The following is a 23,637-nucleotide window of genomic DNA, read 5'->3' on the forward strand; positions in this document are numbered from 1 at the left end:
GGACTCCTTACCTTTTCTTGAATTAAAATAATATTTTTGGAACACCTATTAGAAAAAAGATTAAATTCCCCACTTGGAAGTCTTTAGAAGGCTAGGCAGGAGGAAGTAGATTCCCCACCCCTCTTCTAGTCTTAAATGCTATGGCTGAACTGGGACCAGGAAGCCACAGTGGAGGTGGCCTGTGATCAGGTCTTTAAAAATGGGTAGGTCTCAATCAGGGGAAAACAGGGAAGGGCAAGGCAACGACTTCCACTACTAAGTGAAAGGAACAACTGAGCAACAGCTGGGAAAAGTAAGGCCCAGGTCCCCTGAAAACTCTTTGCTCACTTGAGTTCGTAGAAGGTACCACGCGGTGGGAAAGCAGACATCAGCATGATGAGCCCATTTCGCGGAGAATTCCGGGTGAACGGCTTGCGCTCGTTTCAGGGGCTTCCCGGTAGAGGGCGCCGTAAGCCCGCGCGCCCTTGGGGTGATTTGGCTGCGGAGGCGGTGCGCCCTCCAGGCCCGGGGGCGGGGCTGCCGCGCTCACGTGACCCTCGCTCAATGGCGGTGGCGGCGGCGGCAGCGCTGGCGGCGCTCGGCGGCGGGAGCCGGATCCTGTAGCCGGGGTGTGGACCCGCGTCAGTCCGTCCCTCCTTCGGCCCTCTCTCTTGTCTTCCGGAGTGTGGCTGGCGGAGCCGGGATGGCGGAGCGAGGCCTGGAGCCCTCGCCGGCCGCGGTGGCGGCGCTGCCGCCCGAAGTGCGGGCGCAGCTGGCGGAGCTGGAGCTGGAGCTCTCGGAGGGTAGGAGACGGGCGGGGGAGCGCGCGCCCCGGGCGCCCTGCGAATCGAGGGAGAGTCGGGAGAGCGGTTCCCCGCCGCGCTCCCTGGTGGCTGTGCGGGCGAGCGGGGAGGAGAGTGCAGGAAATCTGGCCCTGGGCTGAAGGCTTGTCTTACCTCCCCCACCACCTGAAGCGGGTTTCCCGTGTCTTTCATTGTTTTCTCTTAAAGGGAGAAAACAACGGCTTGAGGGAGAGGTCCTCCCCAGGCCCGGGCTCCTGCGCTCCCTGCCCCCCAAAGCCCGAGACAAAGCTGCGCCCTCCTGTTTCTGCCCGGCCGTCTGGCAGGGTGGGGGCGAGGGCTGCCAGTGGGGTGGCTGACAGCTTTCTCCTTTCCTCTACCTTTCGAGGTGAGGGCTCTGCGCCTATCTTTCACTCCCATCCGCCCCCCCCCCCAAAAAAAAGAGACACATGGGAAATCCGCAGCATTTTTTCTTTATCCTTTAACAATGCGAGCTGCCTCCCCAGTGACAGGAGTGAGGCAGAAGCAGGGTGAGCCATTGAGGGTCATAGGGAGATTAGAAGCAGTGGCAGTAACCCAGAGAGAAACACGGTACTGCTTGTAGAACGACCACCTTTGTCATAAGGTTTTTCCTGGTGCCTGTATTCGGGCTGAATTTACCGCATCTGATCACCTTTTGGAGTCTTCGAAGAGGGAAGGAGAGGTGGCTACCTGTTAATGTAAATCCTGGCTGACACCTCTTTCTTTTGACAATGAGTTGGTACCAGGAGGGTAGGAGGATTGGATTTATTTTGAGAATTACGAGAATGGAATAAATGAAGCCACTATTATTAGAGAAGTCCCTTGGACAACAATGAGAGAAACCCAGTGCTCTGTTGTAGGCATGTGATCAGGCTTTTACAGTTGAGATCAGTTCTCTAAAGTTCCTGTTTTTATCCCAGGCTGCCTCCAAGACAAAAGGAGCATTTTCTCCAGGCTTGATATCAGTACTTTGGTGGTGTCCTCAGAGTTGAATATTCTTATGGAATTCCTTGCCAAAGGCCCTTGTCACTAGCATTTTTCAAGTGGATTAAAAATTGCTGGTTAGAAAGGAAGAAGGTGACAAGTTCCCAGGAGCGTGCTGACTTTTTGTTTACTTTTCAAGACATTATAGTTTTTTTTTTTTTCCCCTCAGAACCCTTTATACTTAAAAACCAGAAGTAGATTTGAGTATTTTAAACCCAGTCAGGCATTGAATGAAATAATTAGCTTTTAATGCCCCTTTTATATTTACCCTATGTATAGGGAGGTGCTGTTTTCACCTGCATTTACTTAAAAAATGTTTTTTTTTTTGCATTTACTTAGCAACGGATTATTTTTCAATTAATCATTTGGGAAGTTATTCTTTGGCTAGTCCCCAGGATCACTGGTGGTAGATGAGTTTGTTGATGGGAAGTGCTTGGGAAGATAGGAATCCTTTGGGCTTTTCTGCCCAGTGATGTCTTTTGTAGAAATATTCACCAGGTGGAACCAGTTGCAGACTTGGATGGCTGAGCCTCAGTTTAAGATGTAATTTTTCTGTGAAGTTTGTTTGTTCTTGTTTTTTCCACAAAGGGAGACTTTTGCATTACTTTGGTTCTGCCTCTCAAGATCTCATTTTTCCCCTAGACGAGAGCATTGGCATTGAATCTGCGATGACTTCCACTCAAACCTGACTTTTAAAACAGTTATTTTTTACTAACAAATCAGCTATCTTTGATTAGGCAAAAAGAGAGAGGTTTGGCTGGGTGTTTTTGTCAGAGCTAGATTAAAAATAGGAGTTGATTGCTTTTACCCAGAGAGGGAAATCCTGGAAGTTCCTCCTTCTCGGTGTCTTCCAGCTGATTATTGTTTACGTTTCTGGGTGTTTCTAGAGATGATTCTGAGGAACTGTTTCTAGGACTCAAACTGATTAGCTCACCTTTCTCTCCTTCAGAAAGGCGTGAAACTCCTACAAACCGTGAATACTAAGGCTTAAACATTTTAAGGATAAGTGCATGATTTGTTTTCCAATGTAGGGTTGTTTTGGTTGGCATATGATTTAGTATGAATTTGTTTTTTCTAGGCTTACAGTACATTACCCTGTACTATATGGTACCCTGTACTCTTTTAGCAGTGGATAACTGAATAAAATACAGTTGAAAAATCTTGCTTCTGCAGGGTTGGTATGTTGGCCATCTGTCTACTCTCTCGATTAAAGTACACAGGATGGTTGACTGAAGAAGTAGATAGACACGCCAACTTATTAGGATGCAAGCGAAGTTAAAACGGCCCTGTGAATCTGTATATCGTGGTGCTACTTATGTTTCTAGCATATTTTGAACTGACTTTTTAAAAAAAACATTTTCTCTACAATTACTTCTCTGACAAAAGTATTTTTTTTCTTCTAAAAAAAAATCCTTTTTAACTATGTTTTTATTGTGCCTTGCTGACATTGGTGCCTTTTCTCATTTCTCTATTTTATTGCTTTTTTTTAGGTTTAGGCTGTAGTCAGTTCTAGTTATAGCAATAGTCTCAGCTGTATACTGTTAAAATAATATTATTTGTGCTTGCCTGTATTTTCAGCTGCAGGCTTTGGTCATAGATTAGCCAGCTCTGTGCTGGAATGCAGGTTTGTGTCTCCATAGGGCTGTTTGCTGCAGAGTGCGTTGCTGAGCCCTTGTGATGTGTCCGGTGTTTTAGGCACACTACCACACACTTGGTGGTTGAAACCTCCTGCTTCTGCACCAAAAAAAAAAAAAAAAAACCAGTCTGCAACTGGCCAGGGAATCCTTTAGAAATTGAATTTACGTATAATCACAAGCTTTTCTGTAGTCAAACTGAATAGGTAGGATGTTTCTGCAGATACCTCGACTGAAATTTTTTTCATGATTCACATGTTATTATATTATTACTACTATTATCATTATATGTGTGATAATAAGTTTTGTTGTCTACATTTTATTTAGAGGTTACTCAGCTCTTTGGTTGTTTTATTCTTTGTATTTTTATTCTTATGCTTTAGTCACTGTATGGATATAAAGTGGCACTAAAGGCAAGACTTGCTTAAATCTGTCCAATAATACATTCTATTTATGTAATGATCTTCTTTCTTATACATTATATTATTTGAACTTTACTATAACTTCATGATTAGATAGCGCAGGTATTATTATTATCATCGCCCCCCCACCTTTTCTTTTTTTGATTTAACAGAAGGAAAAACTTGAATTCAGAAAGGTTAAGTGTTTGTTATCTAATGTTACTCATCTAATAAGTGCCACTGTCCTTAAGCTGCCTTGTAATTGTGGCATCTGTTACTGTTGAATGATTTAAATATCTTTAGTATTACTGCACAAGCTATTAACTCTAATTTTTATTCTTAGGCCACTTCCCTAAGAATAAACTACTACCTAGGAATAAAATAACGACCTAAAGAATAACTACTATTCTTTGACATACCAAATAGCTGTATGTCACAATTCCAGGTGGTCCTGTTGATTCTTCTTCTGAAATCTCTCCCAAACTCATGTATTCATTTCAGCAGGCATTTATTTTGTGTTGACATTTATTTTGTGCCTACTATGTGCTTTTTTTTTTTTATGTGCTAGGGATTTTTTTTTAGGGATGGAAACCCTAGGGGTGTAGTGGTTAAGTGCTACGGCTGCTGACCAAAGGGTCGGCAGTTCAAATCTGCCAGGCGCTCCTTGGAAACTCTATGGGGCAGTTCTACTCTGTCCTATAGGGTCGCTATGAGTCGGAACCGACTCGACGGCACTGGGTTTGGTTGGTTTGGATGTGCTAGGAATACGGAGCTGAGCAGGATCCTGTCTTAGCTTTCAACGAGCTCCTGGTGTAGTAGAGAAATTAATACCAACAGTAGAGTTATACACAGAGGCTGCCTTCCAAGCAAAGAGGAAACTCTCTGATTTGTCATTATTGTGAGAAAGGAATAGCAGAGTACCGTAAATAAAGAATTGGAGTGTATGGCTATTGGAGCAGGTTGTGATTTAGTCTGTGCAGTTTGTTCATAAGTGTGAAGGTAAGAAGTGTTAATCCCATACCTCTGTGGTGTGTGGGAAGGAGCCAGAGTCTTTCAGTGTCTGACAACTGTCCAAAGATGACAACTGGAAAGGTATTTAAGATAAAGGGGTCCTCCCTTTTCTTGTTTGAACACTTCTCTGAGCACGAATGCAACGAACACAGTCATGTCCTCCGGCTCCGTCATTCCATCACATGGCAGTCCTTAAAGCATGGCACAGGGTCCACCTGGGAGCTGAAGTGAATTTTCCTTGTGAGTGGGGAAGAGGGGAGAGTTGAAGAGGAAAAGGGAGGTCTAACTTGTGCAAAGATGCTGTACAGAGATTGTATTTCACAGTCTCATAAGTGGACAAGTAGAAAAAACCTCCAAAAACCTGGTAAATCACTAAATCATTCTGTGCCATGAGTTGCAGTTAACTCAATGGCAGTAGGTTTGTTTTGGTTTTTAACTGTAATGAGAAACTGGGTACCACTCCCTCCCCCCAAAAATCGCAAACCCATTGCAGTCAAGTCGATTCCCACTCATATCATCCCTATAGGACAGAATAGAACTGCCCTATAGAGTTCCGAAGGCTATAATCTTTACGGAAGCAGACTGCCACATCTTTCTCCTGGGGAGTGGCTGGTGGGTTTGAACCGCCAACTTTTCTGTTAGCAGCTGAGTGCTTTAAACCACTGCGCCACTAGCACTCCTCAAAACTGGGCTGCTTCCCTTCAAATTATGTAGCATAGTCATAGATTCATAAGGTAGTCCTTTACCAGAAAGTCACATGTAAGTAGTTATAAAATTAGCTTTAACCACTGTGCCACCAGAGCTCCTTGGTAGGCTATAAAAAAAAATCAAACCGATTGCCATCGAATCATTTCCGACTCACCGTGTCTCTATTGTAGGCTATAGGTGGCACAGACTGTTTGCCTTCAACTGCTAACCTAAAGGCTGGTGGTTCAGTCCCACCCAGAGGTACTGTGGAAGAAAAGACCTAATGATCTACTTCTGTTAAGATTTACAGCCAAGAAAACCCTGTGGAACAGTTCTACTCTGTAACACATGGGGTTGCCACGAGGTGGAATCGACTCGATAGCAACTGATAACAACGTACCCTTCTTAGGAGTCCCTGGGTGGTACAAACAGATAAGCACTCAACTACTAGCCAGAAGGTTGGCTGTTGGAATACACCCGGAGCTGCCTTGGAAAAAAGTCCTGGCTGTCTACTCCCGAAAGGTCACAGGCGTTGAAAACTCTGTGGGCACCGCTCTGCACTGACATACGTGGGGTCACCATGAGTTGGAATGGGTGCAGTGGCAACTGTGTTTTTGTTTTTAATACCCTTTTTAACTTTGGAACTCAGATTTGCAAATTGCTGTCAGAACCTGTGGCACCATTCCTTTGAAGATCCTCATTACAGCAAATTTTAATTCTTTGATGGTAGATTTTCATTGCATAGAGATTACTTGGAGTCAAGTATAGGAAAGCTGATTAGTGCTCTTTTGGAGCCCAAACTAGTTGTGACTCTAAAAAATTAGAGTGATTATAAACTGATTTTAGTTGTGACTATTAGAAAAACAGAGTGATTGGTTTCCAGGGCAGTTCCGTAAGAGAAGTGACAGACAGATTCCTTGGAAGAATGACTTACATTACTGTAAAGAACAGCGCTTGTTTGGATACCCAAGTTCTGGTGTGTATTTTGAAAAATCGATCTTGTTACAGTCCCATAGCGTTGAGCTGGATTTTTTGAATAAGATAGATCATTAGTCCTTCACTCTTAGCCCAGCCCTGGGTTGTCACTTTTTCTCCCCTGGTCGTAAGTCTTAGCACCTCAGGATGGAAATTTTAGATGATTGGCTAAAGAAGGCCTTCACACTATATTGTATTATAATTATTGTGTATCCTCACATGTGGTTAATTCAGGAATACCCTTTGAAACCCCCTCTCCCTCATGTCCACACAATTTTTTGCAATTCTTTAAGGGTTCAGCTCGGTACTGCCTTTTTAATAAACCTGTCCCTGGCCATTGTGATCCCTCTTGCTCCAAGCATTGTCGGATATATGGTTTGTATCAGTCACGTTGTCATGTCGTATTTTCTAATTATTTAAATTTGTTTTTCATTTTACCGCAGCTTAAGCTCTTTCAGAGCACATGCATATCTTAAAACTTAAAAAAAAAAAAAAATTAGTCTTCATTATTTCTTACATCGTTTTGCAAGTGCAATACATTTTTGCTCACTTCAGCTTGATTTGAATTGACAGCTGAAGTCTCTGTCTTGGGGATTTGATTTTGGCATGAGGTGGGACAGCGTAATCCTATGAGAAGCAGAGGTTTTGACATCTGGTGGGCCTGGGTCCGAGTCCTGGCCTTACCACTTACTAACTCCGTGACTTTGGACAAACTGTTTAATCTCCCGGGTTTTGGTTTCTTCAGTCCTTAAAAAATGAATGATAACCTCATTAGGGTTGTAAGGAGGTTTAAAATGGGGTTATAGGAAAAGAGCTGAGTGTAGCATATGGTATGCAAGGAGCACTCAGTGCGTGTAATCTTTGTTGCTGGTAGTGAATGGATGCATAGTGACTTGGCTGTTTTTAGTATCTTGTGAGACTTACAGAATATGGTTATATATGAGGTGATGAATGGAATCAATTTGTGTATATATATTTTAAAAGTAAAGCTTCACTGCATCAGCTGTTCTTGTCGACACCCTACACCTTTTGTTCAGCACGTGTTGGGGCACTGCGCGCAGTTGATTAGAGCAGAAAAGAGTAGCTGGTTGTTTCATACAGACGTCTGGTATATGTACATTTCCGAGCCTGTGAATTCAGGCACAGTGGCCCTGAAGCTTAAGCCTGGTTTCTAAGACTCAGGCATCTACAAGATGTGAAAAGGCACATGTGGATCCTCAGAACTTCGGAATAGTTTTTGACTCTTCCTATTCTTAGCCCCCATTTGTCCTTACTGAGCAGGTCCTTTCGGTTCCTTCAGAATTGGACTTGTATCCTCTCTTCCTTTTGAGTCGCCTTTACCACCAGCCTCGTTCAGTCCGCTAACTTCAGACCTAACTGGTCTGAGTTTAGTCTCCCTTCAGATCCAGATTGGTCTTTTTAAAAAATATTACTTTTATCTAAAACCTTTGCTAAATCTAAGGTGCTGTGTCACTTACTGTCCTTAAATTCTAAGTTTTCTAAAGTCAGGGATGGTCTCCTACATTCTTTATCCTTAGGTTCTAAGTGCTTTTGCACGTATCAGATGGTTCATCTCCTTTTTGTTGATCGATTACATCATACAGGTTTAAGTGAGAGGTTTTCATATCTTTGTGTTTATAATGAATAAGATATATTCCAGGGGTCCCTGGGTGGCGCAGGTAGTTAAGTGCTTCACTAGTAACCTAAAAGTTGGCAGTTCAAACCCACCCAGAGTCATCCTGGAAGGCAGGCCTGGAGAAATGCTTCTGAAAGGTCAGAGCCTTGAAAACCCTATGGAGCAGTTCTACTCTGTACACATGGGGTCTCCATGAGTTAGAAGCCACTTGACAGCAGCTGACAGCAACAACAACAACAACATAAGATGTGTTCCAGTGTAGACACTCTTGTATGAACAGGCAGGTTCCGTAAGGCCGTTTCTTTGAAATTCCAGAGTGTCGCAGCTGACTGACGAATGGAATCTTTGGGTACATGGGCTGGCTTCAGCTGACCCAGAAACTCTCTGAAATTGTACGCAGTATTTTGGGTGGGAATGCTGGTGTGTCTCTTTTGGGAACAGGGTCTACAGCTTTCATCAGTTTCCTAAGGAGGCCTATGAAGCCACGTTATAAACCAAGCTTACATATTGCCTTTCTTTCTCATTAGTTTGTAAAGCCAAACTCCCTCAGCTTCCCTCCTAAGCACTTAACAGACTTACCTATCAGTTCCCACCCATATCCCCTTTCCTTCTTTTCTCAGAGGAAGAAATACCCCTGTCATGTTCTAAGGTGTGGCCCTCTGACGGTGTTCTTAGTCCCATCCCTTCTCGTCTCTTCTGGGAACTTGGGATCTTGCTTCATTGATTGATCTACTCATTCATAGTCTTTTTGTCATTGTCTCATCTTCAGCCTCTCACTTAACAGTTGGATCTTGGCTCCTTCCATTCAGCCTATAAATATGCTCAAATTTTTCCTATCTTAAAAAGAAAATCCTCCCACAATCTCGTATTGGAATCTCCTTGCTCTCATTACGTGCACACACTCCCTCTCTCTGATGTAGCCTGCATTTCCTTTCTCTTATTTCTTTGCTCGCCCTTTAGTTCGTTGCTTTTGCCTCATCAAACCCCTGAAACTACTGTCTCCAAGGCCACCAGAGATTTCTAATTTCAGACAGAAAATACCTGCTGGATATGGCTTCTTTCTCTGCAGCATTGGATTCTATGGGCCATTATCTGTATGAAACTCTGCTTCCTTAGCTTTTATGGCATTGTTCCCTTCTGGCTCCCTAACTGTTCCTTCTCATCTCCTTTCTCTCTCCCTTCCTCCGGAGTGGGGATGTTCCCCAGTTATCTGTCATTATCCTTCATCTCACTTCACATACACTTGCTGAGTAAGCTCATCCATGCCCAGGACTTTCACAGTCATGGCTGGACAGATGGATCCCTAGTCTGTATCTCTGTCCCAGACTCTCCTCTGCTCTAGACATCCCATGGCTACTACCCCCCAGGCAACTGTAACTCCTTAAATCAAAACCGTACTCCCAGTTTCAGTCTCCGTTTCCACCCTGGCAACCTGTTTTTCCATGGATATTCTCTACTTCAGAATGTCTGTGTCCAATTACCCAAGCCAAAAAAACCTGCGGGTTATTCTTAACTTATAATAGGTCATTAAGTCCTATTGATTCTACTTCTTCCTCTCCATTCTCATATTGTCTTTCTAGTTCAGGCTCTTAGCACCTCTTGCTTAGACTGTTGTGGTAATCTCCTTGCTTGTCTGCCTGCCTCCAGTGTCTTCTCCCTCTAGTTTATCCTATCTATATTCTTTATACTGTGATGGAGTAATCATTCTGAAACAAATCTAATTGCATCCTTTTCTCTTTTTAAATGTTTTCATTGGATTCCCCCTACCCACAGGATAAAATCTAAGCCTCATTAGTGGATCAAAGGTCCAAATGGTTTGCGCTTGACCACTAACCTAAAGGTTGGCCATTGGAACCCACCCAGCGGCTCCATGGAATAAAGGCCCGGCAATCTGCTTCCGTTTAGATTAAAAACAAAAAAAAAACCTGTTGCCATCGAGTTTGATTCCGACTCATAGCGACCCTAGAACTGCCCCATAGAGTTTCCAAGGAGTGCCTGGTGGATTCGAACTGCTGACCTTTGTGGTTAGCAGCCGTAGCAGTTAACCACTACGCCACCAGGGTTTCCCCGTTAAGATTGTAGCCAAGAAAACCCTATGGAGCAGTTGTACTCTGTAACACATGGGGTTACCATGAGTTAGAATTGATTCCAAGGCAGTGGGTTTGGTTTGGTTTTTTTAGTGTACCAAGACCTGCCTTCCTTTTTAGCCTCGTTTCCTGCTTCGTGTTTTTCTCTACTCTTTAGCCCTGCCAGTGACTTGATTTCCCTGAGCGCACTGTGCTTTCTCACTTCCAAGCCTTTGTACACATCACCTTTCTCTGAAATGCCCACTTTGGCATGTTCGTCCTCTTTTTCTGCCTGGTTAATTTCATTTCCACTCAATTTCTTGTGAGAAACAAGCTTTTTCTAAGCTCTCTAAGAAGTTGAGATCTCTGTATAAGTAGCTGTCAATTACTGAGTGCTTATTATGTAACAGGCCCTGTGCTTACAACTTTATATACCCTGCCTGGCCAGCAAGTAAGTGCTGAATCAGTAGCTACTATGAGTCGGAATCGACTCCACGGCAGTGGGTTTGGTTTTTTTTGGTTTTATTAGGATAATGAAGGAGCCTGTGGGGGTTGGCTGCTAAATTAAAGGCTGGCAGTTTGAACCCACCCAGTTGCTCAGTGAAAGAAAAGCCTGGTGATCTGCTTCTGTAAAAATTATAGCCAAGAAAAGCCTGTGGAGCAGTTCTGCCCTGTAACACACAGGGTCGCTATGAGTCTAGGGCCGAGGAGAAGGCAGCTAGCAACAACAGTTATGATAACGATGATTAGAGAATGGAGCTAACAAGAAGCACCTGAACACTGAGTGGAATGCCATCTGTGCGCATCCCACCCTGTGGTCACACGTGACCTGATTGTTGCCTTCATCCCAGCACTAATAGCAGCATTCCTAAAGCATGACACTGGGGAAAGCTCTGGGCTGGAGAGCCATGTAGAACTGGGCACAAGTCTTTTCCTGCGGCCTGCAGTGCAACCTTGAGCAAGTCTGCACTGTGCTGCTAACCCTAACAACTCCTCAAGATAGGTGTGCCATTTCCATCTTACAGATGAGGAAATTGAAACATAGAGACTTGTTAAAGAAAATGAAGTCTGAAGGTGCAGTGTTCTGGGATTGGAAGCCAAGTGTGTTTGGCTCCAAACTCCCTGGAGTTTCCACACTGCAATTCTGCTGCCTCCGTCTCTTTGAATCATACATTTCAAGTGATTTTGGCACATTTTTTTTTCCATTTTAACTGGTGGGATCCACTTTCCAAAGGATACAGCTTCTGTCTTTGAAGTTTTCAGGGTAGAGCTCCCTGGAGGGAGAAGAATGAGACTATTCTGTCTTATTCTCAGAGAACTAGATAGGAATAGGGTTGTTGTTGGTTATTCCTGACCTTGCTTTGCTGGAACCAGAGGGGTTAGCACTCTAAAGTTTATTTGGGGGGTTCACTTCACGTCAGACTAACTGCTGGCAAGATGTGACTTTCTTCTTAAAAGAACAAAAAATATTTGGATATAATCCTATAAGGCGATCTATAAAGTGAAGATACTTTTATGTGCTTGTAATTTAGTTTTTCTTCCTTGAATAGAGGTGGAAATGATGAGAAACTGAAAAGGGGAAACCCATGAGGAAAATATTTTAGATGCCACACAGGCCGCCCCTAGATGAAAATCCACAGGCCCAGCTGGCGTCTTGAAAGGTCTTTGGTGTACAGTGTGGCAGACTTGAGCTTCTGGGGTACTGACACAGGGTTGTACTTAGATTCTGGTGCAGAAAGAGTTATTATCCTTTTTTTTCTGTGATATTTAATGTTTAAAAATTAACATATAAACTAATGTAGGTATTTCCTAAATGACATTGTGTACTTTGGTTGCTTTTCCTTGGAGTCATTTCTTTTTTTGTAAAGGAGCGGTGCTCTAAAATCCCCTTATTTTCAGGCTGTTTCTGACTGCTGTGGCTTTTACCGATAAATTAAAGCATCTGTAATATTTTCTTCTTTTTTTAAGGATCCTGGACTATATTATCTTAAGTTATTCACAGACTGGAACTTGTGGGTTTTACCTCAAGTCAGCAAGAATGAATTTTATGGTACAGACCAATTTCGTCACGGGATATCCTTTTAAAAAATGAACCCAGCTTGAATTAGGTAGAAGCTTCTGATAGTTTCTTGTTCAGTCAGCCTGTGACCAAGGCAAGCACACCGTCTTAAAATGTTAGAGTTGTTATTCTTACTCTTTTGGACTTCCTCTCTGGCTTAGAGAAACTCTCATTTTTAATTTGAACTTGTAGAAAAAGCATTGGTATGCATTTTCCTCCCATAGTTCTTTGCTTGTTTTATTTCAAGGAGACAGAGGGAAGTACTAGAAGATGAACTTCCTGTTAAAAAGCAACTTCCCCGTTTGGTTGGTTCTCTGAGCTCTAATCTCTACTGTTACCCTTCTAATATAGCTATTTTCCAAATTATCTTAAAGTTAGGAAATTATCACTTGTATTTTTTTTTATATATGTAGTCAGGAAACCCTGGTGGTGTAGTGGTTAAGGGCTATGGCTGCTAACCAAAAGGTTGGCAGTTCGAATCCACCAGGCGCTCTCTGGAAACTCTGTGGGGCAGTTCCACTCTGTCCTGTAGGGTCGCTATGAGTTGGAGTCGACTTGGCGGCACTGGGTTTGGTTTTTTGGTTTTTCATATATAGTCGTATCTCCCTTAGTAAGCTGCTCGAGTATATCTGCTAGCTTTGAACCTAAGTGCTTTTCATTACTTATTCAACCTGTGAACAAATCAAGAAATCAACTGTCACCAACCTCCCTATCCTTATTTCCTTGCTAGTCTCTGACAGCCTTCTCTATTACAGTCAAACTGGTTTCTTCGCTCTTTTTCCTGACAGGGTCATTCCTACCTCTGTGCCTTTGCAGTGAATGTTTTCATTGCCAGGGCTGCCTTTTGTCCTATTAAAGTCCTACCCATCTCTCAAGGACTCGCTGGTGTCCCCCTCATGGTGAAACCAGCTGACTGCTCTAGTTCACGTTAATCTAGTCTATCTTTAGACCACTGTTGTATTCAGTGATGCAGTTTAACACTTAATTGACCACTGTTTGTTTCATTTATATTATTTTTGCTTCTTCAGTTTAGATGTTAGTTTTCTTGAGTGTAATGGTAAGGTCATCTATGTTTTGTAGCTTTTATGTCTCTACTAAGGTTCTGAACATGTCAATATAATAATAAAAAATGTATCAGGCACATATAAATGCAGGATCTACCAAGAGGGTGAGGGATGTGTAGAAGGCAGATTCCCTGCCCTCAAGGAGCAGGGAAATAGAAAAATCTAGTAACTTCTCAATAAATTGGTGTTGGGGTTTTAAAAATACTGTTTTTTGAGCACTTAGAAGCATTTGTATTCTTCTTTTTGATTTTATACTTGAATGATAAAGTAGCATTCAAACAATCTCATTTGAAATGATTCCTGGGAGATGGCAGCTTGACCACATCCCGACTACCTTGTTTTTTTAACTGAGTTCACGTAAGCTAACAGTTACGAAGTTTAGAGCGAAAAAATAGGAACTCATGAAGGTGAAGTTAAAAGACTTGAAGGATAGATCCAGGGAGCCTAAAATGCAGGTAATAGGAATTAAGAGAAATAAGTAATAGAAAAAAAATTCCCTGAAAAAAAAAGCCTGCAAAATGAAAAGACCACAGGCTGAGTGAACTTACTATGTTCCAGGCAAGACTGATGAGAAAAGGCGCAAACCGAAGGATGTTCTGATGAAATTCCTGAATTCAGTGATAAAGAAAAAAATCTTATAAGCTCCTAGATAGAAAGATAAAGTTGAAACCACAACAGTGCGGATTGTTCTCATTTGCAGTACAGTATTATAACTTTAGTGATGTAGGAAAAACATCTGCAGACTATTTAAAGAAAAGATCTACACTTTAGGAATTCTGTAGGTAGTCTAGAAATTATTCACTTTGCAGGGAAGTGAAAGCTCTGTGCAAATGTTCAAGGATTCAGAGATGGTATCACCAGTAGACTCCAATCTGAGTAATACACCCTAACTAGATGGCACTGGGTTTTTTAGACACATATAGCATACCAGTTGATGTTGAGTTGGTCCCAACTCATGGTGACCCTATGTGTGTCAGAGTAGAACTGTGTTTCATAGGATTTTCAGTGGCTGATTTTTCTAAAGTAGATTACCAGGCCTTTTTTCTGAGGCGCCTCTGGATGGACTTGAACCTCCAACCTTTGGGTTAACAAGTTGAGTGTGTTACTGTTTGCATCACCCAGGGACTGCATATAACAAAGAGACCCTAAGATAGGAGACCCGAGGAAAGTGATGGGCAGTGGCCTTTGAAATTTATATAGTTACACAGATTGTGAGTGACAAGGAATGTGTGTTATAAATGCTAGGTAATGATCTTTGAAATAGAAGGTACTGCAAGGGAGACCAAGTAGTGTGAGTGAAATATTCTAAATGATTTCAGCAAGGTTTAGACATTGCAGGGAGGAGTAGTGTGAGGGTGAGTGGGAAGTAAAAGTGTTCTTTGATATCATTAGGATATTGTGAGGGGTAGGAGAAGTATGGGAATGGACTGCCTCGGTGAGGAGAAAAATATTTCACTTATAATAGCATCAAAAATTATAAAATAGATAAGTGTCACAAGAAAGACACAAGGTCTTTTTTAAATTTTTGTTGTGCTTGAAATGAAAGTTTAGAAATCAAGTCAGTCTCTCATACAAAAATTTATATACACCTTGCTAATCAACTTGACGGAAGCGGGTGCGGTATGGGTAGCTCTCCCCTTAATGAGACAGCATACCCTCTATTTTCAGATACAGAATCTTGATGAAGAAAATAGTAAAATCTTAGTAAAGATATAAAGCAAGAGCTGAGAAAATGAAAATACATAGTATATTCCTGGATGGGAAGACTAAATAAATATAAATTCAATGGAAATCCAATTAGAACTCCAGTGGAGATTTCTTCTGGTAAATTGGGGGTGAGGAATTAGATAAAATGATCTCAGTGTTCATATGGAAGAATAAATGTTCTAGAATAGTTATAAAAATTCAGGAACAGAATAGTGAGGTGGTATTTGCCTCATCAGTTTTTAAAACATATTCTAAAATTACTGTAATTAAAGCAGTATGGTATTACCATTTGAATAAGGGGCGAACAGAACAGAGTGCCCAAATCCTTGTATATGCAAGAAAAACAATTATGAGAACATGGAAGTTTTATTAGTTTAGATCAGCTATCCTCCCAATTGTCTCAAATTAGAAAAGATTTTAGAATAAATTGGCTAGGACTCTGTAAAAAAAAAAAAAAAAACCAAAAAAAAAAAAAAAACAAAAAAACCAAGCCTGTTGCCGTCGAGTTGATTCCAACTCAATAGTGACCCTATAGGACAGAGTTGAACTGCCCCATAGGATTTCCAAGGAGTGGCTGGTAGATTCAAACTCCATAGAACATCAGAAAAATTGAAGTTTTTGTAATTCTTTTTGTCCTGGTGTGAAGAGCCATTTCCTTTGCAGTATCTTCCCAGTGCCCTCTACTGACAAAGTTTAGCATCCTGACAGCTGGCATAGGAAAAAATATTTAAAGGGCCCATCTAAATTTTCACAGAGAGGGCAATGATGGGTAGATTTGAAGCTCAGAAAAAATAAATTGATAACTGCCACATCTTTGATTTCCCTTTTTCCTTCAGCCTACCTCTCCTGTCCAGTCCATTGGCAAGTCTTTTTGGTGCAACCTTGAGAATATATCCTGCATCATCTTCTCTCCATCACTGATCACTGCTAATCATTGCCTTGTCTAGTTTAGTACATCTCTTGCTTTGGTAGCTTCTTACCTGGTTTCCTTGCTTTCTGCTCTTGCCCCTCTTAAATCCATTTTCCACATAACAACTAGATCTTTCAGATCTGCAAATCAGATCATATTGCTTCCCTGCTTGACAACCCTCCTGTGGATTCTCTTTGTCTTTAAAATAAAATCATAACCCTTTTCCATGACCTACAAGGCTTACACAGTCCTGTCCCCTCATCTCTTCCCCTCATCCAGTGTCTCAGTGACACTGGCTGGCAGCTCTTTCTCTCCTTCTTTCTTCCCCTTTTCTTCTTCTTCCCTTCCTTCTTCCTTCGTACTTTCTTTCCTTCCTTCCTCCCTTCCCTGTTCTTTTTATGTATGCAGCAGGTATTCATTGAGTGCCTACTGCGTGCCACATGGAGCCCTCGTGGTGCAGTGATTAAGAGGTTGGCTGCCAACCAAAAGTCAGCAATTCGAATCCACCAGCTGCTCTTTGAAACCCTATGGGGCAGTTCTACTCTGTCCTGTAGGGTCACTATGAGTCAGAATTGACTCAGTGGCAGTGGGCTTGACTTGGGCTAGTATATGCCACATGAGTGGAGGTGATTAAAAAAAAAAAAAAAAAAAATCCATACCCGTTGCCGGCGAGTTGAATTTTACTCATAGCGACCCTAAAGGACAGAGTAGAACTGTCCCATGGCGTTTCCAAGGAGTGGCTGGTGGATTTGAGCTACCAACCTAATTTTGGTTAGCAGCTGAACTCTTAACCACTGCAGGTGATATATCAGCGGTTAAAGTAACAAAACTCCTGGCCCTTATGAAGCTTACCTTCTAGTAGAAAAACCAGTTGCCCTTGAATCAGTTCTGACTCACAGTGACCCTGTGTATTTCAGAGTAGAACTGTGCTCCATAGGATTTTCAGTGCCTGTGATGGTTCAGAAGCAGATTGCCAAGCCTTTCTTGAGAGGTGTCTCTGGGTGGATTTAAACCTCCAATCTCTCAGTTAGTAGCCAAGTGCTAACCATTTGCAGGAGTAGTCAGAAAATAGTAAGTACTACATATTGCCTGGAGCCCTGGTGGTGCAGTGGTTAAGAGCTCAGCTGCTAAACAGAAGGCTGGCAGTTTGAATGCATCAGCTGCTCCTTGGAAACCCTAATGGGTAGTTCTACCCTGTCCTATAGAGTCACTATGAGTTGGAATGAACTGGACAGCAACGGGCTTGGTTTTGGGTTTTTATATGTTGCCTGTCAAATGGTGAAATTCAATGGAGAACAAGTATAAGAGGGAAAGAGAGTACTGGGGGTAGCGGATGCAATTTAAAATAGGGTAGTCAGGGAAGACCTCATCGTGTGATGACATTTGAACAAAACTCTGAAGGTGGTGAGGCTTATCTTCCTCTGCCTTGAACTCCCCAGGGTCTTGTTCCTTGCGTTTCCTCTGCCTGAATGCTATTCTCTAAGCTTTGTGCCTTCTTTCTGTCTCAGCTCTAAAATTAACCTTCTCAGAAGTACCTTCCCTGACCACCCAGGTAAAATTAGCAACCCCTCCCATCATTCTTGTCTCATCACTCTCTTACCCTTTTTTTCCCCCCATTTTCAGTGTTCTAATTAATGCTTACACTGCCTGAATTTGCCTTGTTCATGTTTATATTCGCTTATTATTTGATTCTTCCCCAGTAAAATGTTAGTTCTGTGAGTGCAGAGACCTTTCTGCCTTGTTCCCTATTGTCACCCTGTGCCTAGGGTAGAAGCCTGACCCTTAGTAAACACTTTTCAGTGAGCAAATAATTTTGCAGGGAGAAGATTCCAGTGGGATTCCTTAGATAGTGACAGCTTTAAAGAGTAAAGCATCTGTCCCCAGGGCCTCTGCCAGGAAGGAAGAGGGACCTCTATGGAAAATGGCCAGGGATGGAATGCAAAGGTCTCTGATGTTTCCTGGCATTTGGTTAGTTTAGTATGTTTGTTTGTTTTTTCCTTTGTTTCCCTCTGACTTTATATGTGACTTTTACAGTTGGATGATATATGATAACTTTCCATTTCATCAGCCTACCTGGCTGCTTTGCTTAATTCAGTTCAGTTCCTATTTATTATGCAAATACTTACAGAACACACAATACCAAACCTTGTTCAGTGTTTATATCAGAGCTGGAGCAACACCACTGAGTGCCTCTGCTCCCTGAGTATGGGGACAGATGCTTCTGATTATTTGTTGTCCTTTGCCCGTGCGTTGAGTCCCTTTTTCCTCTCCCACGTTTATTACCCACAGGATCTGATCTGAGGCCTAAGTTGATTGTGTGGGTTTTTCTGTAGACCAGACACCGTCACCAACCTTCATTTTGGTTTAACTGGTCCTGGTTGGGAAAACTAAATATTTCACATGCCTGGTTTTTCAAGATTTTTCCATGGCCACATTATATCTTTGCAAAATGTTGGAAAACCAGGGAAGTGAACTGTTGAGCCATATGGTAAATACTGGATTTATTGGACTAAGTCAGACCTTAGTTGACTTATTCTAGTATATGCAAACAGTGTTTTAGCAGTGGGACTCCTAGACTTCTGAGGAGATCTGTGGGCCACCCATAGTCATCCAGCTGTAGCCATAGAACGTTTCTCTCTTAGGTCCTATGGACTTATGGTGCCTATTTGAGTACCTGTGTCCAAGATACTGTTCAAACACTAAAATTATTATGGTTTTGCACATAGAATAAATGCAGTAAAATCTCAGAAATTCCATTTATTTGGGGTTTATTATTATGCTATCATAAACTTCAAGTTTATCTCTGTGACTAAGAAATAGAACTGGTGAAACAAGATTATTCTATTTTAGTAATGATTAAAAGAAACATGATTAAGATGATTAAATGTTAATTAACAGATCACCATTGTCAGAAGAAGTAAAATGCTGAGAATCCTGAATTTGATTTATCTTCTAATTTTTTCTTACAATTGTAGGAAAAAGTGCTTTTCATTGGAGGTGGGGACTCTTTCCTTTTTTTTGTAGTGAGTTTTAGTTGTCTTAGTTTCCTTATCCATAAAATGAGGATAGTAATAGTATTGGCCTTATAGAATTTTTGTGAGGACTAAATCAGTTAATACATAAAAGTATGATGATTAGAACAATGCTTGGGGTACAGTAAGCAGTATTTAAGTCTCTTATGACATTCTGCTACTATGTTATTTTATCTTATTAAAATTCCATCCACGCAGGAGTTACGATTAGTCAATTAAGTATCTAAACTGGGCTATATGGACCCAAATTTGGTTTCCAGACTGGTCTAAAACAGGAAGATAGTTAAAACCGTGAGAATAAATGAATTCCTCCAGGGAAGAAGACTTAGAGTGAACAGAGAGAAGTATTTCAGACAGAGCCCTAAGGAATGCTAACAATTAAGGGATGGGCAAGAGAAAAAGAAAGGCTAGAAAGAAGTTACTGAAAGTTTGGGAAGAAAACCAGAGGAGAAGGAAAATAGGAGAGTTTGGGGACCAGGAGGACAAAAGAGAGGGAGTGATCTGATGTTGTGGAAACTCGTGAATGGTGAACTCAAGGTTGAGATGGATCCATTGGGTTTAGCCATAGGTGGTTTGTGAGTTTGCTGAGAGTGTTTTTTAATGCAGTGGTGTGGGAGTCAGAAGCCAGATTATAGTGGGAGTCAGTGTGAGGAAATGAATGAATTTAAAAAACAAAAAAAGTAGCTTTCAGTGACTTTGATTTTGGTTAGGAGGGGCCAGAGATGACAGTAGCTTTCTTTAGTTTTTTTGAGAGATAAATATCACAAGTATCTTTGTGACATAGTAAATGCCATAAAGGAGGTGTGTACAAGTATTGAGGGAGCAGAGGAGAAAGACGTTCATGTATCTGGAGTATTCAGGGAAGGTTTCCCTGAAGTATTATCACTGGGGCTCAGACTTAACAGTTGAGTAGGTGTTCAGTGGGCAGACAGACAAGGGGAGGAGGGCACTTCAGGTTTGGAGAAAGGCATGGATTTGGGAATCATTGCACCATGTTTGAGGAATTATGATGATTTAATCACCATAGGGTCGCTATGAGTCGGAATTGCCTCCATGGCGGTGGGTTTGGATTTTTTTAGAGCATAAAGTGCAAGCTCAGCAGGTCCAATAAGCCTGGACAGGAGGGGAGAGCTGAGAGCATGACGGGGCGGGGGGGTGGGGGGAGGTTCCTCGTGGGCTATAAATTTTAAATTTTATTCTGTAGGCCCTTGCTTCCCAATGGGGGTTTGTGCTATTTGTGCCAGGAGTGCTCAAAACTATACAGCAAACATGGTACAGCATCCTGGAGTATCCATTTAGTTGATTTTGGGGGGAAAATTATTGCTGTATTAAAACACAAATATAATGCAGAATGCAAAATCTAAGATTAAAATGTAATCTTAAATTTTAAAATGAAAAAATACTATAGTTTGCCCTAATAGCTGTGCCTCTTTAGACCCTTCAACTCCCATCACTTTCTTTAGGTGAAAGAGCATCCATATAAGTCATGTGAATCATTGAAGAATTGTAAGCAGGAGTGCATGGTATTTGTATTTAGTCAAGGTCACCCTGGAGAAGGATTGTTTCAGGCTGCTGTGTAACAAAGCCAAGGGATACCTTTCACACGGAGTATAGTGCAGTAGTCCCAAGTAGATAAGAGTAGGGCAAGAGGCCAAGGCAGGGCAGAGAGACTTCCAAGACTGAAGTGAGGTTGTGGTCTCTGCAGTAAGACTGAGGAAAGGGAAGGAGAAAAGGTATTTAAGGAGGCAAAATTGATGAGACTGGAGTGCGGAAGGAGGAGGGTACATAGAATGTGCTGGAAGAGCCTAGGCTGACTCCTGGTTTTCTGGGTTAGGCATCTTGAGAGGAAAGTTGGCACCAATTCTTAACACAGGGAATAGAAGAGGAAGAACAGCTTTGGGTATGGGAGAAAATAAATCCAATTTTACCTATGGAATTTGAGAGGTCTTTAGATCGTTCAAGTGGAGATCTGTACCAGGCAGTGTGGAGCTCTTTAGAAAGGTCTGTCATGAAGATACCCATTCAGTATTCCTCAGTGTGTATCACTAATGATGGATGCTGTGGGCATGAGTGAGGCTGAGAGTATAATAAGTGAGAAGAGGCTAAATACAGAGCTCTAGGAAGCATCACCATTTAAGGGAGAAGCTGAAGAAAAGGAACCTGACAAAGAGTGGTCAGAGAGGTATGCATGGCCAAAGAGGGAGAAAAGAAAGCAAAGGAATAGGGAATTTTAACACGTGTCTGTTGTTGCAGAGTTTATAAGTCTATTGTTGTGAAGTAAGAGATGGACTGAGAAATGTAATCGAGGTTTACAAGTAGAGGATATCATTGGTCATGACCTTGCCTGAGCTGTTTTAGTGATATTGGTGGGGCAGGGGGAGGCTTAAGTTTGACAGGAGTTAGGTAAGGAATGAAGGGCAGAGGGGAAGTGGAAGTAGAGGCTGCTTGTATCCTGGCTTTCAAGCCTAGCTGTGAAGTGAAGGAGAGAAAGAACAATAGCTAGAGTGAGATGTTTATACAGTTTTATGTCTCTCGCCACTAGAAAGTAAGTTGCATCAGGGCAAGCCTTTGTTTTATTCACTACTTTATCTCTAGGGCACATAGTAGGTACTCAATATTTGATGGCTGAATTAATGAATTTTGTTAAGAAGGGAGAGAACTGAGCATGTTCATTTGTGGGGTGGAGAAATAAGTTTTGGAGAGGAGGAACTGAAGGGCTAGAGTAGAAAGCCTTGATGGAACCAGGTCTCCATGAGTCAGGAAAGTTTGGGACCCCCAGGTGCTGCAGGAGCGATCATCCAGGATACCAGGAGGGACTTCTCTTCTGCTGAAACAGAAGGAAAGGGAGAAAGGATGGGAGCTGTTAGGGATTGAATTGTGTCCCCCAAAATATGTGTTGTAATCCTAACCTCTGCCTGTGATTATAATCCCATTTGTGAATAGGCTGTGTTTGTTATGTTAATGAGGCAGGATCAGGTTATGTCAATGAGGATTAGGTTATGTTTATTATTTCAGTGAGGCAGTAATAGGGTGTATTTTGAGTCAGTCTCTTTTGAGATATAAAAGAGATTAAACAAGAAAGCCAGAGAGAAGCAGAGATGGATGGGGAAAGAGAGATGCCAAGCCATGTGAAAATCTCCCAGGATCAGAAGTTCAGAGACCCTCCTCCAGAGCCAACAGAGAGAGGAAGCCTTCCCCTAAAGTTGGCACCCTGAATTCAGACTTCTAGCCTCCTAAACTGAGAGAAAGTAAACTGTTAAAGCCGTCCTCTTGTGGTATTACTGTTATAGCAGTGCTAGATAAGTAAGACAGGAGCAGAGGCAGATATTTACAGGTGGTGGAGGAGGAAGTGGAGGGAGTTCTTTCCTGAAGCCCTCATGAGTATTCTCTCGGTTAAAAATAAATCAAGAATGAATGTCATGTATTTGTCCTTGGAAAATGCTTTGTGAAAACATACAAAAAACCCACCTCATTTAAATGGCTGTGCTTATGTGGAAAGTCATAGATGTATAATTGTGGGCACACACAGGTTGTGGTCAGTGACCGAAGGGTAGGTGAGGTAAGGATGTGCCAGAGAGGATGAGTAACAGTAGATGAGACAAGAGGTCTCTAGTCTCAGACGTTAATGTAGGGAGTGGCTGTGAGTTGAGAGAAGGGAACCCACACACCTGCGAGAGCTTTGTCATTCTGCTCCAGAGGTAATGCGGGGAGAGCAGGAGACTGCCCATTAAACTCTCAGGGAAGCGGGGAGAAGGAAAAGTTGTGGAAGAGGCTCATTTTTTCGTCTCTGAAATGAAATGAAGAGGAACTTGAGTCTTGAGTGAAGCAAAGTAACTCATTATTACCCACCACCTCCTCCAGTCCTCACCGGGCTGGTTTCCCAATGATTTATTCTGATTCATTTGGCAGGAAACTACTTTCCCAGCTTTTGACAATCTGTTACCTAAAATGATTTGTCTGTTGAGAAGCAAAGGTAGTAGTGGGAAAGAGAGAGGATGTGACAGTGAGTCATAACCAACACGACATGACCATATTTGTTTACCTCATCAGATTTTATAGATAATTAATTGAAAGAATATGAAATTATCCATTTTGCTTTAATTAGCAGTTTAGCAATAAGTTCTCACTTGTTCAGGATTGTCTTTTTTCAGTCTAACCAAGTTCAAGACTACAGGTTTCTTAGGAGCTTTAAGAAAGCGAAAGAAAGAGGCGTAAAGATGAGTCTTCTAGACTTTTAAACTCTAGTTGAAATGAAATAACCCAACCAAGCTGATTTTTTTTTTCCCTTACCAGTCATTATTGCAAATTGACTGCTGTACAAGGCAGTGTAGAGTTGGACTTGAGTTCTGGCTGCTTCTGTTTTTGCATTTCTCACAGGTTAAAACTTGTTCCCTGTAAAGTGAGCAGAGGATACTTCAGAAAGGGAACAGATTCTAAGAGTAAGAAGGGGTTTTGCTTAGAGCAAGTTGCAGATTCTAATCACTTGTTTAACTGCCCTCCCTACCAGGGAAGACAACTTTATAATGTAAAAAGCCCCTGCCACTTTCAGGAGATGGGGAGAAAAAACTTTTTTCTCTGACAGAAGGTGAAATCAGAGGTTGACTAATACAGAATTGAAGCTTGGTATCATCACAATTGGCTCAGTACTTAGGATTTATTTTTTTCTAAGCC

The 23,637-nt window shown here is 42.0% G+C and overlaps 1 protein-coding gene across 2 annotated transcripts in view; it reads left to right on the top strand.

Annotated features, from left to right (window-relative positions):
- The first annotated feature begins 518 nt into the window (after positions 1–518).
- DIP2B (disco interacting protein 2 homolog B) overlaps positions 519–23,637 on the top strand; it is a 224,275-nt gene continuing 201,156 nt past the window's right edge. For both annotated transcript variants that reach the window (XM_049883095.1, XM_049883097.1), the window contains exon 1: positions 519–782. In XM_049883095.1, coding sequence (XP_049739052.1) covers positions 683–782 — 100 coding nt within the window. In that variant the 5' untranslated portion in view covers positions 519–682. The remainder of the gene's footprint in view (positions 783–23,637) is intronic.

This window comes from Elephas maximus, chromosome 4 (assembly GCF_024166365.1).
Source record: "Elephas maximus indicus isolate mEleMax1 chromosome 4, mEleMax1 primary haplotype, whole genome shotgun sequence".
Classification (NCBI taxonomy): domain Eukaryota; kingdom Metazoa; phylum Chordata; class Mammalia; order Proboscidea; family Elephantidae; genus Elephas; species Elephas maximus.